General features: G+C 43.9%; 1 protein-coding gene across 5 annotated transcripts in view; it reads left to right on the forward strand.

The window, feature by feature from the left end:
• The first annotated feature begins 4,629 nt into the window (after positions 1–4,629).
• LOC121890480 (CUGBP Elav-like family member 2) overlaps positions 4,630–15,346 on the forward strand; it is a 159,872-nt gene continuing 149,155 nt past the window's right edge. For all 5 annotated transcript variants that reach the window (XM_042402773.1, XM_042402776.1, XM_042402777.1 and 2 more), the window contains exon 1: positions 4,630–4,918. In XM_042402773.1, the coding sequence (XP_042258707.1) occupies positions 4,797–4,918 (122 nt within the window). In that variant the 5' untranslated portion in view covers positions 4,630–4,796. The remainder of the gene's footprint in view (positions 4,919–15,346) is intronic.

Consider the following 15,346-nt stretch of genomic DNA (forward strand, 5'->3'; position numbering starts at 1 on the left):
TTTTTTTTCCCTCTCCTGTACTTAGAGGGAGAGTGGAGAGAAATGGAACGGAGACAGACAGGAGGAAAGGCAGATGAGAGTGTTTTATTTTTTTATTTTTTTTTGAATGGGATGAACGTGAGGAGCATGCTGAAGGAGAGTAAGAAAAGGGAGCGAAGGATGGCAGGAGGGAAGTGGAGAGGGAAGTGGAGGGAGGAGGGGGGGGGAGGGGGGGCTGAAGGGAGTGAACCCTCACTCGGCTCTCGGATGGAGAGGGGCCTAAGAGGAGCCTGCAGACTTTGGTAATCCCTCTTTTATTAATGTGAAGCCAAGCTCAGCAGAATGCAGGCTCACAGACATAACAGAGCTGCTCACAACTGACTGTCTTTAGGTCTCTCTGTCTGTCTCTTACATGCAGATCTGCTTCACTAGCACGACTGGCCCGAGTCCCCACCTCTCCCATTTGCCAGGCCAGTAAACCGCCAGTCAATTAAAGCGGCGTTCAAGCGTTCAGTCCGGCCCCAGTCCGGCGCCCTTCCGCCCGGCGAGTCAAGCTCTCGAGTCTTTTGATCCCGCTCGGGTCCCGGCCTCGGTGTCTGGCACAAAAAAGCATCCTGCTTCCTCACCGAGCCCTGCACGTTACCATGACAACTCCCTTACATCACTCAGTGCCCCCCATGTAGCCAATGGGCATTGACCTTTCGCTGTCAGAGCGTGTTAGGGAGTGAGAGACACACACAGAGAGAGAGAGAGAGAGAGAGAGAGAGAGAGAGAGAGACGGGGAGAGGAGCAGAAGCAGGCACTCGCCGGAAACAACAAACACAAATAGGTCATTAAATTGTAAATACAATTTAAAAGAGACAGAGGTTGCTCGGTCTGAGCCGTGGCCTCAAGTTACTGTGATGTCAACGCCAGAGCGTGTGTGTGTGTGTGTTTCCTGTGAATGACAAAAACAAGATGCTTGTCTTCAGAAGGCATGATGTCACAACTGACACAGGGAAGCGAAGGGGGGGCTCCTAATATATATAAAATGTAAAAAGAGGAAGATTTAAGCTTTAGGCTAGATTTGACACATTGTAGATTCTGATCTCACCTTTCCCTGCGACCTTTAAACTTCTGCCCAACCCAGACACGACCTCTGTTCTCCAGCTGTAGCCCGCTTACCTTCTTCTTCTTCTTCTTCTTTTGCATGAAATACATTGTGAGAAGTATGGATGTTGTTGTGTGCGGTGTATAGTAGTCAAAATGTGTTAAACTTCTAAGAATAAAAGAGTGAAAGTATTTTTTGCATATAACTCATTACCAGGTAGATGCTATTTGTCACCTTTTGTGGGGTTTTTTTTTACTTGAGAAATCCCATGGATTGATTGGATGATTGAGATTGAGAATCGTCATGGTTACATGTATGTACAAGGAGAAAAAAAAAGCTTTGTATCAGACTGTCAAATATCAACATTTCACACAGTTGTTGTCTACATTTGACATGACGACTGGATTGTGAACCCCTTCAGCTGAACTGAGTCAAATTTGATGTTTGGATCAAAGTCAAGACAGTTTAGATTTTGACCATCATCATCATCATCATCATCATCATCATCATATTGTTTCCAGCCTGACAAGAAAGAAACAAGTGTCCACGTCTTCATAGGCCTGTTTCCTGTCAGCAGGCAGAAGTCATGATCAACTGCACGCGACACGCTCGTGTTTACTAACCCGTCTGACAGTCCAGGAGAGAGAGGCAAAAAAAAAAAATCTTCACGTGCCAAACACGCAGGCAGTGTCATGAAGCGTTGCATCATACTACTGTCATATACTGTAGCAGTCAAGGTACGGTGGCTTTTCCCAGTGAGTGTCGACACATGTCAGCCTCCGATGTTATCATGACTTACATAGAAAAAAAAACAAAACCATAGCAGTGGATGTTTTGACCTGCATCGTATGCCGCAGATGTGTGTGTTGCACCAAGTCTGTCAGAGACTGAGAAGTTGCAGACAGTTAGCGGTTTCCTCTCAAGTTTTATTTTGGTCCTTCCTGTGGGTTTAGTGCAGTAGATACCTGGCAACAGAGTCTGACTTAGAAAAATGAGGTTTCTGATCCTGGAAGTGATGATGTGTTTTTTTTCTATTGAAGCTGATAAAGCAGGTGTTTTCCATACAAACATGCTACCAAGTGCAGCTAATAAGTGTTTGCTGTAGTATGAGCTATTTGCAATGTAAATGACACATTATTATCATTGTCATCCCTCACAAACTGGCACGTTTACAGAACCTGATTGTATTAAGTTCATTCCAAAGCTTTGCTCCATTCACCACTCTCTCTCTCTCTCTGTATATTATGCTCCATACACTCAGCTTTCACTGTAATAAATAGTAAGCAACAGATGATTAGTAGCTGCCAGCATCTATTTAATTTGAGGAAACGCATGAGACGCTGATATCAGAGAGCGCTGGTGAGTTCCGCGGCTCGTCGTCTCGTGCTCTTATATTCAACACTTTTTTTTTTTCTTTTTTTGTTGTTGACGCGCTCGCCATATGTCAATATTTGTCACCATTGCGCGCCTGCCATCAGTTTTTTGGCTGAGACAAAGTGCGATGAGAGGCCGAATGGTAAACAACAGAGGCGGAAATGGGTAATTAAGTTAGAAGTTAGCAAAAGTGTCTGCTGCATTTTAATGGCGATGGCTATGCGCGCGCCGGATAATTTAGAGGATTTCAATTGTTGTTGTTTTTCAGTGAAATGCAGGTGTTTTGTGAAGACAGATGATTTTGCCCTGTATGCCAAACATTCTAATGAAGCTCACGTACAATCCATAATTTTAACTATCCCCCACCTGCCAGCTAGCCACACACACACACACACACACACACATACACATGCACAGTACACAAACAGGCATAGGCATAGTACCCACACACCTAACACACAATATGCACTAATGAAGCTGTTCTCCTCTCCTCTCTTTTTCGTTCCTGGCTCAGTGAAACATGCATAAATCATAATAAACAGAGAGATGAATTTTTAATCAGCAGCTCCCTGCCTGTGTCTTCAGCCTCAGCCTCCTATGGGGAGGAGAGGCTGTGATGTGCCAGGTATATGGAGCCGGATCTGGCAGCGCCTCCTTCGGGAGGGCTACTCACTGAGACATGCCTGTCTGGGCTGCCTCTTCTCGGGTATGATCTGCTGGACCGGGCTTGTCTCTCTGGAGACGAGACTGGCCTGGACGAAACAAGCTGCCTGTATGGAGGTTCATGTCCGGATAGAAGGGGACGTCTGAGGAGGATGTAGGCTGTTAGATATTAAAGCGTCAGTGACGTACAGCTGTGTTATAGATGTCAGAATCACCTTAAACTTGTGCTCATCAAATTTTGAGCTAAGAAATTTATATATTTTTTACATTTCTTTAGAAAGGTTTAGTTAAAATTGGTTGGCTGAGTGCAGGGATGTTAATGTTTTAGCTTTTTTTTTTGTTTGTTTGTCTGTTTGTTTGTTTTCCGTGAAGCTCTGGAAAAATCAGGGAGCCCAAAAATTGGTCAGGGGCCCGGGATTAATGCCAGCAATTATAGATATTTAGTGTTTCAGGGGCCTTAGTGAGCTGTTTTTCTGAGAGACAAACATTTCCAGCCTCACCGCTGTTATTCAGGAAGAAGTAATTTATGCTTTTATTCCATGAATGCCTTTTTCTCTGGAGAATAGACCGGCCTGCTCCAAGTTTGTCGCTCCGTATGTGTAGAAATGGTTTGGATGGCTGAATAGGAGGAAGGCTTGTTAATATTATAGCATCTGAACTGTACGGCCAATAACGTAGCTGTAAATTAAAGGTCAATCAAAGTAACGCTTCTGATTTTATTAGATTACAAGCACAGATCTGTTTTAAGCAAACTATGATGGGTTTTTTTCTTTTATTGCATTAAAGCCTTGTTATATTGAATGTGACGCCAACCACGAGGAGGCTTGTATATCTTTGTAATATAAAAATATTTCCAATCATGTTTTGATGTTATTTACACTCGTGGGTAATAAACTCTTAAAATTCAAAGCATGCTTGACTTGATGTTGAACTTGGCCTCGTCCGATACAACTTTACTATGATGCACACGATGTATTTACCTCATAAAAACTTAATGAAAAGATGGCAAAGCCCAGTTGAGGTCGGTTTATTTTTCCAACCGGTCTCCGGCTGTTCATCTAAAGTCTGGACCGGGGGTAGAGCTTGTGCCAAAAACACAGAGATGATGTGCTGTAAATGTGAATAGTGGGGGCATTGTTGGCACGGCGCGGTGGCGGACTGGGCCAGACCCAGCAGCCGTGCGGGCAGTCCAGAGCTGGACCAGGGCTAGGCTGTTCCAGAGCTGTAGTATTAGACTCAAATAGGCCCGCAACATAACAACATGAGCTGAGCTGTCACAGGGGATTACTTCAGCTAGGCAAGCCAGCAGGGTCTCCACTGCTCTACTGCTCTACCAGAGAGAGAGAGAGAGAGAGAGAGAGAGAGAGAGGGGATGGGGGGGGGTGGAGAGGAAGGGGGTGGGGGAGATAGAGAGGGAAGGGGAGGAGGGGGGGGGGGGGGGGGGGGGGGGGGGGGCACTTGTTTCTGTGTGAGAGAGAGAAAAAGGGAACAACGGCAGAGGCTGAGAGGAACAAGGCGAGAGACAGAGAAGCAAAGAGAGAGAGAGAGGCAGCTTGTTGAAAACGACTGGCAGTGAAAAGAGGGAAGAGAAGAAGAAGAAGAAAAAAAAGAGAGAGGACAAAAAGAAGGAGAAGCAGACAGAAGAAGACAACAGCTCGTAGCCCTGATAAGGTGTATTTATTTGTTTGTGATGTTGGAGCACTCGGCCGAGCTGGGCTTTGTGGGGAGAGTGTGTGTCGATGCCGTGTGCTGCCCCCCTCCCGCAGCAGCCGCCAGCGCAGGATCCATGAGGACCGACGAGCTGCTGCTGAGGTACACACACACACACACACACACACACACACATTCATATATATATGAGATACGAGCACCCTTTTTTTCTGACCCAGATGTTCATGAATCATCTCATGGGGATTGTTACACTTGCAGTTAAGGTGTGGTGTTGTTGCATGGTTGATTTTGTATCAACAAGGTTTGTGAGCATGTGTTGGAGTTTGGAGGAGGGGGGGGGGGGTGAGATAAATAAAGTGCAGGTGCAGGCTTGTACTCCTTCATTGGAGAGGATTTGACATCTAGGATGGTTGTTCCTAACAGGTTTTAGTGTAACGCCTCCTACCTGGATACACTCTCTCTCTCTCTCTCTCTCTCTCTCTGTGTTGTTGCTGGATGGTGGGAGATCTCTCCCTGCTTTTCCTGCAACTGTTTGCCCAGTCAAGCGTGACATCCAACGCTTGTACTTCTCCTTTTTTTTTTTTTGTTCTCTCTCTCTCTCTCTATGTGTCTTCCTCTCTCTGTGCAACCGTCCTCCTGCTGTGTTAGCAGCATTGTGTCTGGGACAAGGAAGTACTAGTGACTGATACACACACGGTACTTTTTCTTTTTTTTCTGCTTATAAATTAAATATCCAGCATTTCACGGTCATCCACCTTTGACATCGTGGATACATTTCAGTTATTTTTATGTTTACATTATTGATGTGTTTGCCCTTCAGCACACTAACAAGCAACTCTATTATCTGCCGAAATTGTCCTTCGTACTGGATTCGAGGGGAGGGGCTCTGTTGGTACAAGGTGATGCCAGGTATTTCCACGCACCAATCAGATTAAGACTTTAATGATGGCTGTTTGTTGTCAGGGACGATTTTGAGTGTTAAACTGATTCGTTTAGTCACATTTAGTCACAAACATGTAATGTTACAGAGACATATTCAGTTATAGCTGCTTTAAAAGCCTAGGAACTTCAAATTATGAAAAATGATTAGATGTCAAGACTTTTCTATCAGCATGCGGCTCCAAAACCTCCAAAAATCTTTTTTAAAAAAAGAGCATTTCCTTTCTAGATCTCAGTGAGGTTTGTTTTATGAGTATTAAAAGAGGAAGGAAAGATGAATGGGTGGGACTCCGTTTTAAGAAAAGAGGGATCCACTCAACCGAAACAGGATTTGACATTTTCCGAGCGAACTAACTGAGCATGAATTTGCGTCTTTGTGTTATTTATTTAATTAGATTTTTTTTTTTTTTTTTGCCTTGCATGCTTTTTACTCAAAAGGAGGAATGAGCAGGAGATGACGGAGAAATGTCCTGTATGTCTGAAACTATTGAAAAAGGAGGGGGGGGAATGAAGAAAAAAAGGGAGTAGGAGGAGAAAACAACCTGTTCTCATTTCCAGGTCATCAAATACCACCGATTTATCACGCCCCTCGCCATCTGACACTGACACACAAGACATCCTTTAGCATCTGTATTAGATGCACCGGACTTTCAGCTTATTTCATTGTAAAGCCATCCATTTAGGCACAACAAACCACTTGGTTAGGGGTTCGGCAACGATAATGGTTTGGGTTAAAATGCTGACTTGAAATGTGGTGTGAAGCGGGAAGCAAACAGTGGTCTCCCGCAGTTGCCATCTATTTATTTATCCACCCAACCCGCCACCTTCAAATAAGGACATTTGTCACCTTATATAAACGTCGTCCATCTCATGGCGTCTATTTCAGACGTCGTGGGAGCTCTCTAGAAGTCTATCGGACTGCGCTGCACGTTGAAAAATGACGCCAAGGGGTATCCGATGCGTTAAAAAGTGACGCCGAGGGGCTAGACAAAGCGTCGGTATTTGACGAGTCGGGAGTGAGAACTGGCTGGAGAAAAACGGGGGGGGGGGTGATGAAGAGTGACAGCAGTAAGGGAGGGGAGGGAAATAGACATCCCTGCTCTGAAAATAAAACAGCCAAACAACACGAACACCCAACTGTTCTCTCACAATCATTTCCTCTCCATCCTTTACTTTTTCTTTTTTGGAATTGACACTTTTTTTTTTTTATTTTAAAGTTCCCCATTACTGATAAATTTTTACCAGCAATACCCCACCAGTCACAATTGCCTGAACTCACCTCCTGTTGCATAAAAGATTGAGATAAGCATCTGCCGCGCACCTGATCGTGAAAAACAGTCATGCTGAGGTTGACTTGTTTTGCAACGAGTCAACATATTTCATTGATGTTTGCAGGTAGTAATTTATTGCACCATAATTTACTGACTGAATCGGTGAATGCTTCATTGGGTGACAAATGAAACTGCTTTTGAGGCATACACTTCATTTGCAATTTCCCGATGAAAAATATGACTTTGAACGGTTTCTGCATCAGGCGGTGGCTCCGAGCGAGAAACACGAGGGAAATTTTCCAGAGGTTTAGCCCGTCTGCAGGACGGTAGAGTGACTGCAGTTGTGTCGAGGTACATCAGAGGAAGAATGGCTTTGTAGTGCAGGAGTATTCAACACAGCAAAAATACAGAATGTAGAGAAATATTTAGGATGTTTTGAGTCTGTGCTTCAGCACGCTGGATATATAAATTTAAAGAAATGCTATACGGTTAAAATAAAGACTTTCAGCTTTAATTTTAGAGGACTTATAGGTTATAGACAAAGCAACCAAGAGGTGTTTAAGGCCAAAATGTGGAAGAGTCTAGACCAAGTCCAAGTCATCTACTGACCTCAATCCATCCAGTCATGTGACTCACCTGCTGAAGGCCAGACACAAAAGCAAAAAGTCCTGTGAAACAAAAGATGGCAGCCGTCCAGGCCTGGCAGGGCACCATTTGGAAAAATACAGAGTTCAGTGTCTGCTGACGTCTGTGGGTCAGACACTTCACACCAAATAATAAACATAATGACTTGTCACCCTCAAATTAAAGCTGAAAGGGGAGCGTCCCCCCCCCGATTTTATACATCAAGATCAGATTTCTCATCACCAGTAGTGCTACCCAGCTTAACTTTAGTAGTTGTATAATGTCTTCTGTGTCTCTAAAGGAAGCTTTCTAAGAAAACTGCTTTAAGTGACCTCATTCCAGTATCTTGGGAGTGAAAAAGCTTGCATCACAAATCAGTGCAGAATTTAAAAGAAAGGGGGAACTTAGCAGGCAGGGAGGGTCAAGTGAAAAAGATGCCGTTGAGCTGTTCTCCAAAACATTAAATCCTACGCTTGTGGACTAAAAGTTTTGGATATTTCGGCCTCTGCATTCATTTTTAACCTGTCTCATGAGTCCCCTAACTTTATGACAGCGCGATGCTCGGAGCGCTCTTTGGAAGCTGGAACTTCAGAGTCATTGTTTCACTTGAAATCCAATGTGCTGAAAGTCAGAGCAAAAAAAAAAAAAAAAATGTGTCACCGTGTAGCTGCTCTACTAACAGTACAGATGGTGTTGTATGTGTGGAAGCAGGGAAAGGAAGTGTGAAAGAGAGAATTTGGTGAAAACTCAGATAATAAGCACATTTTTCCTGTAAGAGTTTGCTTCTCTAAGTTTATATTAGTCTACTTTTGCTCCACCCCTCCCCTTCCCTCTTCCCTCTCCTCATCCTCTGGGTTTGCTGGCAGTTAAACCAAGCGTCCCCTCCCATTCACCCCACACAGTGTGCCTATCTAATGGTGTGGAGGATATTAGTCTTCTATTAGAGATATGGCCGTTGGTTTAGAGCCACTGCCTCTCCCTCCCATTTTCCCAGATGGGTCAGGGCAATGGGCGTTAAAATGGCCTCTGTCCCCTCCTCCCACCTCCTCCTCCCCCTCCTCCTCCTCCTCCTCCCCCCTACAGCCGTCTTGAATCTGCTAAACCAGCCGTCGCAGCCTTGGCGAAGGGAGCGCACCTCATCTCCGCTACAACGATTTAATCTGCCGAGCGCCTTTTCAATCAAAGAGTGTCAGACAGGGCTGCTCTTGACACGACTCTAATACAATGCATGGACACACACGTACAGGAAGTGGGGTGGGGGGGGGGGGTGGGCGAGTGAGAGGGGGGGTGCCGGCAAATACTTGCACGCTCACACGTGCACCGCAAGCACAGGCCCAGATCGATACTCGCAATCATACAGGTGACAATGGGTGCAGGTTTATCGGCCCCTGATTCACACCCTGCTATCACCACCTTCGCACAATCACACAATCAAGCGGGGGGTGGAGGAGGTGGGGGGGTTGGACGAGGGAAGGAGGGTGGTGGGGGGGGGGGGTACTTCTGAAGGGAGAGGGTGCATATGTGAAAGATGAGGGAGGGAACAGAGCATGGGAGCTTGCAGGTACATGAAATGTGTGAATATGTGCGTGAAATGAATTGAAATGGGTGTGAAAGTGCATCTATTTGCAGGCGGATGCGTATACACCTCCTTTTGTGTTTGTGGATGTGTGTGTGTGCGTGCGTGCGTGTGTTTTGAACGTGCACGAGTGTATTTGCAAGCGGTGTCTTTCCATTGTGTGCGTCTAGCATGTGCAGGCAGATGTGTTATATTCCTCCATTTCGCCAGTGTGTGTGTGTGTGTGTGTTTGTGCACGGACAATACATCTGTGTGTGTGTGTGTGTGTATGTGTGTGTGTGTGTGTGTGTCGGTTGTTATCAGAATGACACCATCCTGCTCTCTCTCCTGCAGCCCCAGAGGATCAGTGGAGCTGCACCAGTTTCAAATGAAAATAAATGAGAGGCAGTGACCGCTACTGCCTGGGTCCCACTTTAATGAGGAAAAGGAGCAGAGAGGGAGGAGAAGGGGAGACAGAGGTGGAGGAAGGAGGGGAGGACAGGGAGGGTGGGGCGCAGGCAGGAGTGGAGGGTGGAGAGTGGAGGGGGGGGGGGGTTGGAAAGTGAGGGAGAGATTGGTCGGAGTTGGCGATGAAGGGGCAGAGAGAGACGAATGGAGAAGAGAAGAGGGGGGTAGTGATGAATGGAGGGCCTCTCTCTGTCACCGATGCGATGGCCAATTACAGTTGGAGCGCGCTCCGATGCACTGCAGGTGGAGCGGACAGTGTTTTGAGTGGCCGGAGAATATCCCTCCATCCTCCATTTGCATTGAGAGGAGAAATCACTGCACAGTGTAGAACTTAGAGCAGCTTTGGTGGTTTACTGTGTGTGTGAGTTTTCAATAGAACTGCATTTAATGTATCACACTATTGGTTTCGACTGCACCTGTATTTTTACACTCCAGTGTCCAGCTAAAACTATGTATCTCCAAATTAAATTTTCTGATAAACTAAAGGATTATATGCTCCATTAAGACACCTTTTCAGCCTTTGGGGCCGGGTGGATGATGGATGGTGGATGGTGGGTGGTGAGTGGGTGGTGAGTAGGTGGGGATCAGAGGAAGTGGCTCTGTGCTATAAGCCAGTTCAGTAGAAACCCACTTTTGGCTCGCCAACACAATAGGAAGTGATATGTAGAGGAGGAAGCTCTGTTCACCAGTTCGTAAACTTTTTTTTTTTCTGACACACGTCAGTCTACCTGGAAATCTGAAGTATGGAGGGATGGAAGGGATGGAGTCTGTGTCATTTGTAGGGCTGTTTCATTATCGACTAATCTCTTGTTTTCATGATAAATTTATGACTTGTTTGGTCTATAAAATGTTAGGAAATGGTGAAACATGTCTATCACTGTTTCTCAGAGTCCAAGCTGACATCCTCAGATGTCTTGTTTTATCCTGATGAGCAGAAAACAAGATATTCAATTTACTCTCATAGAAGACTAAAGAAACCAGAAACATCACACTTAAGAAGCTGGAATCAGAGAATTTTGACATTTTTTCTCTTAAAAAATGTCTCCAAACAAAAAATTGATTATGAAAACAGTTTAATTTAATAGTTGACAACTATTGGATCAATAGGCTAATCATTGCAGCTCTTGTATTATGCATCTAAAAAACTATTAGGTTAATTAAAAAAAGCAAGATGGACATGGTAGGCCAGTTTGATATAATTAGGCTTTTTGTTTTATGACTTTTGCACAACAGTGTCCCCAAATGACAGCAACAGGTTACTGTTTGAGTTTTTAAATGTTCTGTCTCCAAGTTGCTTCCACCTGCTGCTGCTCAGGAGACAATTTTGTTTGTTTACTTGGCACCAAACTTTCATTTTGGCATAGAGCAGAGTCTCACTTCAAGGTGAGCAGATGCTTTTACATTTTAAAGCTAATCACTGGTACAATAGATCCGTCTTAAACAGGTCAAGGTGGTGCCGTTTTGATGACTTAAAACTATAAACCGACCACACATGTGGAGCAGTAACAATATTGTTTTTGTCATTTGTATTTATGGTAAAGAAGCAACACATCATCTCCTACAATTTCACACCAGTATCTAGCGCACCAAGGAAGAAAATATGATATAAAAGCTCTTAAGACAAAGTAATTCATTACAGCACTTCCAGTATACATAAACTAAAATACATGAAAATTAAAAGTCATATGTGATTATGAAGGTTAAAGCTACAACTTTACTTTAAAGCTTTGCACAGTAAGGTTGAATTTTTAAAAAAAACAAGCAAAATTCAGCTTGATTAGATGCTTCCAGAATCCCACAGGATGAACCCGAAAGCACACGGTGCTCAAACCAAAACCAGGGCAAAGTCATCTTGTTTAGAGTCAAGAGATAAAAGTTTTTCCCTCGACAGCAGCGATATGTTTCTACTTCAGTGCGGTTGAGCGTTGTCCAGTCCAGTCTAGCAGAGACCATTAAAACTAGCAGACAGCAGCACAGTATAGCCCGGAGGCCTCTTCAGGGGCAGAGGACATCAAGTGTGTTTGTGTGCATGTGTGTGCATGTATGTGTGTGAGTATGTGAGAGAGAAGAAAGAGAGAGAGACCCACACTTTAAGTCATGTTGAGACCACCGGTGCAGGCATTAGTGTGTGAGGGTCAGTGAACAGGTCAGGAGGTATTTGCTCGACAGTGTTGGACTCGATCAGAATGTCCTGTAACGTAGAATGTGTGTGTCTACATGTACATGTGTGTATGAGGGTCAGATGGATTTGATGGAGTTTTTTCAACCCTTTGAACCAGTTGAAAGTCTCACCCCGTCCTTCAAACACATCCTGCGCACGATGCTGTAATCGGTGACACTTACTCTTTCTATTGATTGTAGTAGCTGCGATGCATAAAGGCTCTTAAAAACATATAAAAGACTCTTTTGAACTTCATATCTGCTCTCATAATACTCAAAAGTCTAAAAAGTGATCCAGTTGTGTATGCATCCATGGTTACAGTGCAAACAGGAAGTGCTAGTAGCATTATACTTTCTGTTTATATCACTCTAAGTATATAAATATTGGACATATATTCCTCCCAAATGGAAATAAGTAAAGCTGCAACTATTAGTCGATTAGTCAATCGACAGGAAATTTATCGCCAACTCTTTTGATAATCGATTAAATGCCAAAATTCTCTGGTTCCAGCTTCTTAAATGTGAATAATTTCTTGTTTCTTTAGTTTTCTATGATAGTAAACTGAATATCTTTGAGTTGTGGTGTCAGTTGGGACAAAATAAGACATTTGAAGACGTCACCTTGGGCTCTGGGTAACAGTTGTCAACATTGTCCACGATTTTCTGACATTTTATAAGCTAAACAACTAATCTATTAACCAAGGAAATAATCATCAGATTAATCAATAATAGAAAATAAATGTTAGTCGCAGCCCTGGAAATAAGCAGAAACACACAACTCAACATAGGAGCGACAAATGTCAATCAAAATAAAAGCCTAACTTACAATAACGATACATGGAGCGCCCGACTAACACATGTTGTGACAATACCGAGGCCGGTAAATAAAGGGAATGAAAACCGCACACGCTGATATTTTCAATCGAAGGAGCTGGCAGTTGATAACTAACATCATATTCAATCAGAATCATATTCCTGACATGATGAAAATAGACATTTATAACAAATAAAGAGGCACCGAGCTGATACGTCAGCCTACCCACAGTGTGTTTGTGTGTTGTGTCAGATCGTGTGGAAAACAGGTCAGCGAGCATTTAGAGGCAGCAGCCCCACAGGTAGAGCTGGGATCTATGTTAACTGGAACACAGTGTCCTAACCAGAGTCCAGCAAGAAAGGACCAACAACAAACTGACAGAGAGAGAAAACGAGAGCAGAGGGATGGAGTGACCAAGAGGAGGAGAGGGAACAAGACGGATGAAAGCGTGAAAATGAAGGCGAAAGAGAGAAAGAGAGAGAGAGAGGGTCTGGAATAAATATGGGAATGAGATTTGAAGATTGAACAGTGAGTGGCAGCGAGAGTGATGGAGAGAGTGTTAGAAAGAGATGTGGGGGGAGTATCCAACCATTCCATCTCTATTTTTGTTTGGTTTACAGTCTGGGGTTCTGCTGCTTGACAGAATAAGAAAGTAAAGGAGAGACTAGACTAGATTGGAACGCCTCCATCATCCTTTCATTTAGGAAGTGATTCATCTGCAAACACACACACACACAAACACACACACACACACACACACACACACACACACACAGATATAGTGTAGCATATACACAAAGATCAAAATGTGTTCTGGGGGAGTGTGTGAGCGGTGAGGATGAACGGTAGCAGTCAGCGTCTGTCTGGTTTCGGGCTCCTCACATGTCCACTTAGGCTCAAACGCAGCTGCTTGCTTTTCTGAATTATTCATGAAGCCCTCATTAAATATTCACGTGTGAAAAGCCAGCGCCATCAGCTACCCACAATCCTCTCCTCTGGGTGAGATGCAAGCAGGAAGCTGAGAGATAGTTTATGGTGTCTGATAGACAACAGAGTGGCTGCTTTCGGATTCTTTCTTTAATTTGTTCTGTTAGACCGGCTATTTTTGGTCTTGTCTCTTTGTCTCTTTCCTTTTACTCAGCCCACACTGTCTCCTCCTCCTCCTCCTCCTCCTCCTCCTCCTCCTCTGCCCTCCCCTCTCCTCCTTTCTAAGTGATCGATTTGTATTGTTCGGGCAGCTGAGCCCCCCCCCCCCCCCCTCCCCTCTCTCCCCACCAGCCCGAGGTGAGAGAGATGAAGGCGGAGAGAAGATAGAAATAACTAGAGAGAGAGGGAAGAGGCGAGAAAGACACGAGAGCAAGCGAGGGCAGAGGCAGACCTTGCCATGAGCGGGATCTGGGAGAACATGAGGCCCTGGGTGAAGAGATGGAGAGATAGAAGAGGTGATGGGTGAGAGTGGGAAAAGAGCAGAACAACAGCAACAACAGGAAGGAAAATAAGGTGCAACACAGTGCTCTCTGGATCTGAGCGTCGACCCTGAGTGAGACACAGGCTCGAGGTTGCTTTTCATAAGGTCTTGAAAGGTCTCTTAAAGACTTTCACTAATGACATTTATATAAAGGACACGCTTTGTTCCTGTCTTGTATTTATTTAATCGGTTTGTTCGCCATCAAAATATGACGGCTTCTTTTATTAGCGGTGTATCTCGGAAGGAGGTGAAAGAGGAAGTGACAGACCACTGAGCCAATCGTCAACAAGAAACCGTGCATAGTCGCCACGATCCAGACCGTGATGTTTCACATTGAGAGCTACAGTATGTTTGTGGTGGCAAGTGGCAGAGGAAACAAGGTGTATAATGTCATGAAAAACCAGCAAGGAAATATGAGCAGTGAAGCAAGATTTGAAGAAGGTTGGCTGAAGATGATGCAACAGTTTTGTTGCGAATACCTGACAGATTTCTATATTGTAGAAAGGTTGTTGTTTTTTTTCTGAAAGTTTGCCAAAAATCTGACCCTGGACTTCACTAAATTATTGTAGCTGCTTAACTGTTTCATATTTTCAGGTAGCAACACCTTGAAAACACCATAATGGCAAGTCTTTGTTTTGTAGAAACTGCCAGTTTCGTCTAGTGTGATATTTTTACAAGATACATCTAATAAATGATGTTGTTCACCAGTGTTGCTGAAAGAGTTATGGAATTAATCAATTACTCTCCAAGAAACATCACATTCACTCTTTCTGTTGTAGATGTAAATGTATGCGTTCCTGTTTTTCCTGAACATGGTCATTCAATGCATGTCACATGAGAATCCCAAGGTCCATCGACAAAACGTGGGCCTTCATTATCAATGTATACAAGACTCCATTGTCATTATGAGGTCATGGGATTTATCCTCCATAGACCTCGGTTAATGTTACCTAAAGCCAGTGGCTCAGGGTCATAATGTTATATAATAAAGAATGTCTAACATGGACTCCATACAGGACGAAGGTAAAACACATCGTTTATTTGATAAATAGACGTATTCTTGATTCAATCATCTGTTTTTTTTCTTCAAATTTAACCAAAGTAACACAATGGTGAATCAAATTATGTCCATTGTATTTTAAATTACGTGCAGTCGTCTTTTCTCATTGAAGTGCGGGATATTTTTTTGTAAATCTAGTTTAAAACCATAATAATGTAGCTGCACACTTGCTAACAAACACATACCTCACATTACATGCAATATTAAACA

The sequence above is a fragment of the Thunnus maccoyii genome, chromosome 23 (assembly GCF_910596095.1).
Source record: "Thunnus maccoyii chromosome 23, fThuMac1.1, whole genome shotgun sequence".
Classification (NCBI taxonomy): Eukaryota; Metazoa; Chordata; class Actinopteri; order Scombriformes; family Scombridae; genus Thunnus; species Thunnus maccoyii.